Source organism: Molossus molossus, unplaced genomic scaffold (genome assembly GCF_014108415.1).
Source record: "Molossus molossus isolate mMolMol1 unplaced genomic scaffold, mMolMol1.p scaffold_m16_p_8, whole genome shotgun sequence".
NCBI classification, from domain to species: Eukaryota; Metazoa; Chordata; class Mammalia; order Chiroptera; family Molossidae; genus Molossus; species Molossus molossus.
In genome coordinates, this window is record NW_023425402.1 from 35,316,805 (window position 1) to 35,328,252 (window position 11,448).

The 11,448-nt window shown below is 39.2% G+C and overlaps 1 protein-coding gene across 1 annotated transcript; it reads left to right on the forward strand.

The window, feature by feature from the left end:
- Window positions 1-465: 465 nt before the first annotated feature.
- SDHAF4 (succinate dehydrogenase complex assembly factor 4) lies at window positions 466-11,137 on the forward strand. Its single transcript, XM_036249321.1, has 3 exons — window positions 466-565; window positions 10,622-10,774; window positions 10,931-11,137. Exons 1-3 carry the CDS (start codon window positions 502-504, stop codon window positions 11,038-11,040), a joined length of 327 nt encoding a protein of 108 aa, XP_036105214.1. The 5' UTR covers window positions 466-501; the 3' UTR covers window positions 11,041-11,137.
- The last annotated feature ends 311 nt before the right edge of the window (window positions 11,138-11,448 follow it).

Genomic DNA, 11,448 nt, shown 5'->3' on the forward strand with positions numbered 1-11,448 from the left:
CCGGTCCTGGTTGGGTCGTGCGGGTGGCAGCCACTCGATGTGTCCCTTTCACATCGATGTTTCTCTCTCTCTCTCTCTCATCCTCTCTCTCCCTCCCACTCTATCTGAACAAAAAATTGGAAGAATGTCCTCGGGCGAGGATTAAAAAAAAAATCTTCCCAGAGACCTTTTTTCTCAGATTTAGAAGAATAAAATTATTCCCTCATGCAACTTCAGTCATGATTTGGGGGTTTAAATAACAGGGGCTTCAGGGTAGTTTGGGTCATTAGTGACAGTACACGGCTGCTTCCTCCGCTACTTTGCCTGCGGACAGCCTGGGCCCAGAGCAAGGACTCCAAGAGCAGGCACGCAGGCCCCGCCCCCAGGCGCACGCAGGCCCCGCCCCCGGGCGCACGCAGGCCCCACCTCCCGGGAGCCCCGCCCCTCCTGGGGGGCGGACCGAGACTACGCTGCGGCGCCCTCCCTGGCCCGGGCCAGATCGGACGCTGAGCCGTCTGCGCCATGGCCTTGTGCGGGCTAGCGGCGTTTCTTGGTCGCGCGCGGGCCCCAGCGTGGAGAGCCGCAAGTAAGGCATCCGGCCCAGGTGCCAAGGTCGCGGGCGGGGTCCTCGGAGCCGCGAGAAAGGCTTCCCGCGGGAGAAGCCACGTGTCCCAGGCGTTGGAGGGTGCAGGGAGGGGGTCGCCGAGTCACTGAGCTCGGCCACACGCGTCTAGGCCCCGGGCAGGCCCCCTACCGCCCGGGATCTCGGGGGTGGGATCAGAGGTAGAAGATCCCCAAAGCCCTTCCACCTGCTGCCTTCCGGCCGCTGCTCTGACCAGGAAGGACAGCAAACGACCGGGGTTGGGTATTTGGGGACTCGCACAGCGCACCACCCATGGATGCTCGTGGGAAAGTGGCAGAGCGGCCCTTTGGGGATGGGAGACATTCGTGTAGTTATTTACATTTAAAAAATTATTTGTGCAGTTTACAGTATGAAAAAAATTGGAAAAGTGCAGAAGTGGGCCAAAGGCAAATAAGTATAATAGAAATTAGATGAAGCTAGGAATTGTTAACACAGACAAAGTAGAAATAATTTCAGTAAAAACCAGTATTTTTAATCCCTTTTTGTTGGAAAATTTTCTCAATATATTACAGACAACCCACAGAGTATGCATAGTTTTAAGTTAGGACATCTGGGAGAAATTTGTTGTGTAAATCGAACAGTGCATTACTGCCCCTCATAGTAGTGAGTCCCAGATTGCTATGCAGTTTGTTTTCCTTTCTGTAATCATTTCTCCCCAAGCATATTATGTGTTAATTGTAAAAGTTTTAAGTGGTCCAGAAATGAGTAATAGTGAAAGTCCCACATTATCCAAACTCCAAAGTAATAACTCTAAAATTCTGTTGTTTATTCAGTCAACAACCCTTTTTCACTAGAGTTAAAAACTTAAGAATGCAGCCCTGGCCGGTTTTGCCCAGCGGTTAGAGCATGGGCCTGCAGTCCAGAGACACCTGGGTTCGGTTTCCGCTAAGGGCATGTACCTTGGTTGCAGTTTGTCCCCGACCCTGGATGTTTCTCTCTCTCTCTCCCTCCCACTCTATCTGAACAAAAAATGGAAGAAATGTCCTTGGTGAGGATTAAAAAAAAAAACCTTAAGAATGCAGTATTTGATACCAAAGGATTATATAACACATGTATAAGTTATGAAGCAAAGCCAACATTTATGAACCCATTCTCCAATGTAAGAAATAGAGTATTTCCACTCCCGAGCATCTGTCTGTTGCTTCCTGATGCAGTTGTGTAACTTTGCATGCTTTTTTATCATTATAGAAATGGTTTCATACCATTTGTATTTTAATTTACTTGCTTTTTTCAACTAACAGTGTATTTTGAGAAGCATCTATAGTGATGTTAGTTATTTGCTCAAATGTGAAAATATATCATATGTTCATCCATTCTTCTCAGTGAACATTTTGGTAATTCTAGAAACACCAGGTTTAGCTGCTACATATTCTTATATGTTATGAGTGCTCTTGTGCAAGGAATGAAATTCCTGGAACATATGGTATAGGGCTGTTCAATTTTACACTATGATGCCAGTTATAAAGGCATTGTCCATTCTTACTGGCAACTTACACTTCTACCAGCAGTATATGAGTTCCTGTTGTTCTGCATACTTGCTAACACTTGATAGCATCAGACTGTTTAGTTTTTATGTGTCTATAAGACGTTGAAATAGTATCGTATTGTGATTTTGCTTTTCTTCAGTTAGAGAAATTAAACATCTTTTCAGATATTAACTTTTTTGTGAAATATTTTCTTAATGGATTGTTCGTTTTCCTATTTATATATTTTACATATATTTGAATACTAAACCTTTTTTAGTTATGTAAGTGGCAAAGAGCTCAGTTTGTGGGCTGTTTTTGTCACTCTTACAGTGTCTTTTTTTAGAAATCATATGAGAGCCAGGCCGGTGTGGCTCAGTAGATTCAGCGTCATCCCATGAACTGGGAGGTCCAGGTTCTATTCCAGGTCAGGACGCATTCCAGGCTTTCAGGCTCAGTCCCCAGTAGGGGGTGTGCAGGAGGCAGCTGATGGATGTTTCTCTCCCTCTCTCTCTCTAAAAAAATAAATAAATAAATAAATAAAAACATATTTTAAAAAAAAATCATATGAGACAGACAGAATAGAATAATGGATCAGCATGCACAGTCATGCAGCTTCAAACGTGTCTTAATTCATAATTTTGTTTTAATCTTGTCTTGATCCTTTTGTTTATTGTCAGTGCTTTGTGATTTTGTCTGATAAAGCCTTTTCTACCCTAAAGTCATAAAGATATTTCTCTGTATTTTCTTCTGAATGGTCTTGAGTTTTGCTTTTTATAGTTAAACCTTTATTCTACCGGGAATTGATTTTTATGTATGGTGTGAGGCAGGAAACCAATTTCGTTTTTTCCATGACAGTAACCAGTTGTCCTCGGTGCATGTATTGGACCTATCCCCCACTGATGTAATGCCAGCTATCATAAATCAAGTTCACATATACATATATGCACAGGTTTATTTCTTGGCTCTCTTTTCAGTTTCATTACTGTTTGTCTATTCTTGTACTGATGCCACCTGCCTTTAATAATTGTACCTTTGTAATTAATCTTGATATCTAGTAGGGCCCATCCTCCCATCTTAATTTTCAGAAATATCTTGGCTATTCTTGGGTATCTGCTTTTCATATCAAATTTTTTGTAAAAAGAAATAAAGTTCCGCCCTGGCCGGTTTGGCTCAGCGGTGAGAGCGTCGGCCTGCGGTCCTGAGAGACCCGGGTTCGGTTCCCACTAAGGGCACGTACCTCGGTTGCAGTTTGTCCCCGGCCCTGGTCGGTTGTGCAGGTGGCAGCCACTCGATGTGTCCCTTTCACATCGATGTTTCTCTCTCTCTCTGTTCCTCTCTCTCCCTCCCACTCTACCTGAGCAAAAAAATGAAAAAATGTCCTCAGGTGAGGATTAAAAAAAAAAGAAATAAAGTTCCTGTTGGGATTTGATGAATACTGCCCAGTATTTTTTAAATTATATTTTCTGATTGCTGCTTATGTATAGAAACACAATTGATTTATATATTGATTTTGTATTCAGTAATCTACCTGAATTACTTTATTAATTTTATGTATAGGTGGTAGGGGTTACCAGGCAGATACTAATATTATTTGCAAATAAAAATCTAATTTTCCCATTCCAGTTTTTTTTCTCTTATGTTTCTGTCCTTTCTCAAATGTCCAGTACGATGTTGACTAGAAATGGTAATAGCAGCTTACTTACCTTGTTCATGATTTTAAAGGGAATGTGTTCATATTTAATTTATTTTCACTCTAATTTTTATTATTTTCTTCCTTCTACTGAAGGCTCCATTTGTTCTTCTTTTTTAGTTCTTTAAGGTATAATATTAGATTGTTTATTTGAGATTTTTCTCATTTCTTGAGGTAGGCCTGTAATGCTATAAATTTCACTCTTAGTACTGTATTTGCTGCATCCCCCCGCCGCCGCCAATTTTGGTATGTCGTATTTTCATTTTCATTTGTGTCTGTATCTTTTTATCTCTTCTTTCATTTTCTTCTTTGACCAATAGTTATTCAGTAGCATGTTGTGTAATGTCCACAAACTTGTGGTTTTTCCAGCTTTCTTTTTGTAGTTAATTTCTAGTTTCATACCATTGTGGTCAGAAAATATGCTTGGTATGCTTTTAATCTTAATTTTATTAAAATTAGTTTTGTGCCCTAACATATGGTCTACCTTTTTTTATGTTTCATGTCACAGCTCTGGATTTTTGTTTTGTGGTTACTATTAGGTTTTTGTAAAATGTCTCATATATACAGTAGTCCTTTTTTCTTCTGATTGTTTCTTGTCTTCATTCACTATGTATTCAACCCCTTTCCTCCTCCCTTTTTATGATTTTATTGTCACAAATTATCCCTTTTTATGTTAGGCATTCGTTACCAAATTGCTGTAATTATAGTTATTTTAATGCCCTTTGCCCTCCTTTAACCTTATGTTATAATTGTTTAATAACCTATGCTAAAGTAGATTTTCAGTTTCTTTCTTCTGTTGTCTGTTAATTATCATACTCAGAGTTTTATATACTTTTGTCTTTTCATTTCCAGTAGTAGAGCTCCTTTCAATTTTGTAATGTAGGTCTTGTGGTGGCTAATTCTCTCAGCCTCTGTTTGTCTTGGCATCTGGGAGCCTTTTTTTTTGGTATGTGCCCCTAGCGGGAACCGAACCCAGGACTCTCTGGTCCACAGGCCGACGTTCCAACCGCTGAACCAGACTGTCCAGGGCCTCATCTTGGAAAGCCTTTGTTTCTCCTTCATTTCTAAAGGATAACTTTGCTGGATTTATGGTTCCTCTTTTTCAATATCTTGCATATTTCTTTCCACTGTCTCCTGTCTTATAATGCTTCTATTGAGAAATCTGATAATAATTTAATGAGGTTTTCTTTGAATATGTTATAGTCTTTTTTTCACTGGCTGCCTTACGAATTCTTTGTGATTAATTTTTGACATTTGAATAAAATGTGTCTTGGAGAACATCTTTGTGCATTGCTATAATTAGGTGTTCTGTTAGATTCCTTTATTTGAAAATCTTGTTCTTTCCACAGGCTTGGGAAGTTCTCATCAACTATTTCTTTGAGTAGGCTCCGTGTTCGCTTCTCCTTCTCTTCTGGTATGCCTACTCCCCTATGTTGCTCCCTCTAATGCAGTGAGCTAATCTCATAGAGTTGTTTCTTTCCTTCTTTTTTTAAACTCCTAGTTCTCTCTTCTCTTCTTCGTGCGGGTGGCAGCCACTCGATGTGTCCCTTTCACATCGATGTTTCTCTCTCTCTCTCTCTCTGTTCCTCTCTTTCCCTCCCACTCTACCTAAAAAAAAAAAAAAAAAAAAGGTTGTAATTCTCTCTTCTATCTGGACTGCCCTATTTCCAGTGCTCTCTCATACATTCCTCATCTTATTTATTCAGTTCTTCAGGTCCAGAATTTCTGGGATTCCGTGAGACTTTCATGAGAAATGGATTAAGAAAGTGTTTCTCCTCATAGGATTTGCTTCTGCTTTTGCCATATGTCTGGCAAAACCACTACAACTCCAGACTTTATAGTAAGGTGCTCCTCTTGGGGGGTTTTGAACCATGCAAATAATGCGCAATATGAAATAAACACAGGTGTGGTCAGCCAGTGGCTTCAAAATATCAAGCAGGGCTTCTTTTTCTACAACTCCACTCATACCCACATTGAGATGGACGTCTTTCCTTCCTTAACTGTTCTCTTTGTCGGTGGGAGTTTTCTTCTAGTCCCTCACTCTTTGGACCAGCAGCATGAACATCACCTGGGAGTGTGTTAAAATGCAGACTCTTAGGTTCCACCCAGACCTACTCAGAATCTGCATTTTAACCAGATCCCCCAGGGTGTTTATTTGCACACTTTTAAATCTTCTGGCTCATTTTCTTTTCTAGAGCATGAGCCTCCCCGAGTCCTGGCCACTAACAGGCCTCTTGTTTTGCTCAGGTTCAAGAGCCCTCTCCCTGCCGTCCTGAAAGTGCGATACCCCAAGCTCTAGATAAGACATAAAGTATGTGACAGTTTAAGTGTGTGTTTACCTCACTGGACTGCTTTTTACTTTTATTATTATTTGCTTTCTTAAAGGTTCTTCCTCTGATTTAGAAATGTTTTGTATATTATTTGACTTTTTTAGTTGTTTTATAGCTGTACAGTTTCAGTGTCTTAATTCATCAAATTTCCAGAAACAGAAGTTCTAAAGTTCTAAAACATTGTTAGGTTTTTTGTCTTTTAATCCTCACCCGAGGATATGTTTATTGATTTTTATTTTTATTTTAGTTTTTTTAGAGAGGGGGGGGAGAAAGAGAAACATTGATGTAAGAGAGAAGTATTGATTGGTTACCTCCCTTATACATGGCGATGGGGGATCAAACCCACAACCAAGATATGTGCCCTGACCATGAATCAAACCTGCAGCTTTTTGGTGTATGGGGTGACGCTCCAACCAACTGAGCCACCTGGCAAGGACTAAAAAGTTGTTGATTTTTTTTTTTTTTATCCTCCCCCGAGGACATTTTTTCATTTTTGGTCAGATAGAGTGGGAGGGAGGGGGGGATGTGAGAGAGAGAGAGAGAGAGAGAGAGAGAGAGAGAGAGAGAAACATCAACGTGAAAGGTACACATCGAGTGGCTGCCACCCGCACAATCCAACCAGGGCTGGGGACAAACTGCAACTGAGGTACATGCCCTTAGCGGGAACCGAACCCAGGTCTCTCTGGACCACAGGCCGACGCTCTAACTGCTGAACCAAACCAGCCAGGGCGATTTTTTGTTTTTTAAGAATGATTAACTCTTTTCTTATTTATTGTATTATTTTCTTATTTATTGTATTTTCTTATTTATTGTATTAGTAGGTCATCTTCTTGCCTGTAATGTACTTTTAAAAATAATTTTAATAGGCTTTGAGTAAGGCCCAACCACCCCTTCACGAAGACAACTTGGATTTTATGATGGTGATTTTCTTCTCAAAAGATGGGTTTTAAGTCCATCAGCTATTTCTCAAGCAGTTGAGGTGGTCAGAAGTTTGCTGATGGCTGAAATATAATACCACTATTCATTTAGTTATTGTTGCTTAGTACCTACGAGTGAACAAGCAGAATCACAGGTGTGGCTCTTGGGCTCTTCACCTCTCAGCTAATCCGTGTCATCTGGCCTTTCTTCTTGTCTGCCCTTGAGGCTACTTGCACATGCCTCGCTACTGCCACCCTGGCCAGGCTGCTGTGCATGGGCTTGTTTCCAAAGATAAGCCTACGGGTGCCAAGGAGCACAGCGTGCCCTGTCTGATCTGGTTCTATGCAGAAACGAAGGGAATTCTCTTCTTTCACCTTCTGTCACACTGTTACTTGACTACAAAAATAGTTATGTTTATGCTTCCAGGGTCTCAGAGTCCCATGAGAAAACTTCTCTTTTAGCTTTTTCTTCTAGCCCTTCTTTCTACAGATAAAGTTCCTTCAGAAGTGCCCAAGATCAGACTAACAGACCAGTTTCTCATACTTATACTTTGCGAATCTTCTCTCTTTCCCCAGAATACACTTATGTTCCTGTTTTTTACCAGAAATTCTCATGCAAATTGACTTCTGTGTTCCATAGTTAGGCCCAAGTTATTAATACACTAAAGATATTGGTGTGCACATACAGACATACACATTACTTCATTTCTCTGAACTACCCTGCAAGGTAAGTAGAAATATCCCCATTTTACAAATAGTAAAGCAAACTCAGTGGTAAATACAGTAAAAGTCTCAGTTCACATTGCTAGTAAGTGTTGTGACTGACACTGGAAGCCATGTGTGACTCTAGTGCCCTTAGTTAGCAAGTTTTTACTTCTCCATTATATTACTTAAGGGGAAGGGCCACGCTGCTGTGACAGTCCTGCCAATGAGAACAGGCAGGGCCACTGCTTTGACAGATCGTTCAGGGATCCAGGTTCTTTTCATCTTATTGCTCCACCATTTGTAGGGCAGTACCAACAGTCAGCCAATATGTAGCAGTAGAGTTTTGCTAGTTATTTACGAGCTGTGTATCTTCTGATTGATTGGACATATGTTCTGATGAGCAGTGTATCTATAATATTAGTTGTTAAATATTTCAGATATCACCCTGGCCTGGGTTTTGGCCTTTTCGGTGTGGCTGAAGCTGTGTCACTGCCATGCTCATATCACAACTCAAGGAAATGGGAAAAGAAATCCAGAAGAGCTATCAGCTTGTTGCAAAATTTGGGCAACCTAACATTTACATACATCACTTTCAGTCTCAGCCCAGTGGTCACACTTGGACACATGGCTGCTTGCCCATAGGGGAGGCTGAGAAATGTGATCTCTAAATGAGTGGCCTGGTGCTCAGGTTAACAGCAAGGGAGGTGAGTAGGAGTCCTAGAACTAAATGGAAGAAGGGAAAAATGGCTATTTGGGATATTTAGCAGTCTCTACCACATCTACCTAATGTCACTTTTTCAAAAATGATTTTGTTTATATTGTATAGAATTACTGTAAAAATATAGACAGTTATACCTGATTAGATTATTATGAGGCTTAAATAAGGTGTCATCTTTCAGCTGGTAGCACAGTGCCTGGCACATAGTAGGCATCTAACATGTCTCTTACTTTTATTACAGTTAGTATATTTGCATCATTTAAGAGGTAAAATTTTTAGCCTCAGATTTTGTCTACATTATAATTGGTAGCCAGGGATGTGTTCTGTGCCATGTTTATGATTTTGCATAAATGCTTGAGAATTTCTACAGATTTGGAACATACCAAAATTACTTTTATATTGATTATCATTTCAAGCTTTCAATTAGATTTTTTAAATATTTGCAACAACAACCAAACCTAAAACAAGAATTGCTGATTTTATTGCATTGAGTTGAGCCCGAGTACACAGTATCGGGTGGCTACTTGTATATAATAAATACTTGCTGATTTTTAGGCTTCCAAATGATTATTTAATATACAATAAAAGATATACTTAATTAGTAACCAAATGTAGAGACTACTCATTAGCCAGAGTAGATGTAAAACCTGTCTACATTTAGAATCTTAATATGCAATTGTTAAAATTCTCTTTTCTGTATATCTCTATTACTACTGAACTATCATGACTTAGCAAACAATCTTTTTTGATTTACTAATTGGTAATAGAATTATTGATGAATAGATATTTGGACATCAGATGATGGAAGGAAGTTTCTACTGCGGAGACTGTGTAAACTTGCTAAATTGGGATATGAGGTCAAATTATAAAGAATTCTATATTTCAGATAACGTGACTAATTTATTTTTTTATTTTTTTATTTTTTTTATCCTCACCCGAGGATATTTTTCCATTTTTTTTGTACAGATAGAGTGGGAGGGAGAGAGAGGAAGGGAGAGAGGGAGAAACATCGACGTGAAGGGACACATCGAGTGGCTGCCACCCGCACGACCAACTAGGGCCGGGGACAAACCGCAACCGAGGCACATGCCCTTAGCGGGAATTGAACCGGGTCTCTCCGGACCGCAGGCCGACGCTCTAACCGCTGAGCCAAACTGGCCAGGGCGACGTGACTAATTTAAAAATTCTGTTATTTGGACTGAGAAAGTCCTTCAATTGTGCAATTTATAATCACCAACATTTTCAGTATATTTTTTAAATAGTCAACCATTATCAATCAAAATGAGATTATTATATGAAATATATTAATATAATCAGAAACTCATACTTGTATGTTTTAAATGCTGCCTTATAAGATATTATTGCAGGGTTTTCTCTTTAGCTTTTTAGTATATGTTTAACTAAGTATTCTTATGAGGAGATAAGAAAAATATGCCTTAGATATTGAAGTGGAGTTTAAAGACAAAATAGTCTGTACTCTAAATAAATAAATAAGTAAAGATTTTTAATAGATAAGTGTATTTATTTTAATATTTACAGAAATGTTTTGATCCATATAATTTTTATCAGCAATTAGTACCATACATATGATGTACTTTATATTAGTGAGCATGTAGATGAAAGGAAACTATATTAATTCTATAGATCATTGTCATAGCTTTATTAAAACATTAATAAATTAATTGATAAGTGCTTCTGCCTGGTACATTTTTTAAATTTTAGAAGGCAGGAATAGAGGCCCCTGATTAAGATTTACCTATAAGAATACTAAATACAGTCTCTTGTGACTTCTAGAGATAGAAAGATTAAATATTATCATTGAGATATTCATACTAATTAGTGATTCCTAATGATCTGATGCCTGACATTTTTGGCATTCATCAGACAGGAACCAATATTTAATATATAAGTTTCTATAGTTTTATTAATGGTTAACTAGCTTATTTCAAAGCTTTTCTTTTCAAACTGGTGACAGTGATTGCCTCCAAGGAAAGGAAGTAGCTGTCACGAAGTTACGGACAAAAGGAAGAATTTTCACTGTATGTCCTTTTGTACTTTTTGAACTTAGACAAATGTGAATGTGTAAACTAAATATAAATTGACTAAAATTATTAAATTTTAAAAATAGAATAAATGAACAGTTCCTGTTTTCCCACTATCCCCACTCTGCTAGGATCCCCCCTTCTGTGTCATTCTTTGAGGAAAACAAGTTCTTCTCAAGGAGGAAACTCTGAACCTGTCCAACAATCCCTCAAGAAGCCAAAGTTACCACAAGGTCGTTTTGATGCACCAGAAGATACCCATTTGGAGAAGGAACCACTGGCAAGTAAGTACAGTAAAACTGCTCACATTTCCAGACTGCATGGTAGCCCAGTCAGTGGTGTATCGCCTCCTAATTGCAACTTGCAACCTTGTCTTCAGAATTGACCACAGTGTTTCTCCTGTCTCTCCTGACTGCTTTGTTCACATCTTCTTTCTTCAGAATTTCCAGATGATGTTAATCCTGTTACCAAAGAAAGAGGTGGACCCAGGGGCCCGGAACCTACCAGATACGGAGATTGGGAACGGAAAGGACGCTGTATTGATTTTTAAGCCACATATTCTTTAACTTCAGTATCTTTTTCTGAATACATACAACTGAATTAACTTATTTCTGATTATTTCTGTAAATCCTTCAATCATCTAATTTTTTTTTTAATTTTTTTCTATTGATTTTAGAGAGAGAGGAAGGGAGAGAGATAAAAACATCGATGAGAGAGAACATTGACTGGCTGCCTCCTACATGTGCCCTGACCGGGAATCGAACCAGTGACCTCTCGGTGCATGGATTGATGCTCAACCACTGAGCCACACCGGCTGGGCAATCATCTAATTTCTTTAATGTATTTAAAAGTATACATGACGACATTAGAAGGAAATATGCTGCTATTAATTAGAAAAGGGAAAATATTTCTGCATTAGCACATTAATTTTCATGTAATTTACTGGGGTAAGTGATGA

Coding starts and splice junctions, on each gene's coding strand:
- SDHAF4 (XM_036249321.1), top strand. CDS start 502: ATGGCCTTGTGCGGGCTAGCGGCGTTTCTTGGTCGCGCGCGGGCCCCA. Junction 566..10,621: donor CCCAGCGTGGAGAGCCGCAA/GTAAGGCATCCG, acceptor CCACTCTGCTAG/GATCCCCCCTTCTGTGTCAT. Junction 10,775..10,930: donor GGAGAAGGAACCACTGGCAA/GTAAGTACAGTA, acceptor TTCTTTCTTCAG/AATTTCCAGATGATGTTAAT.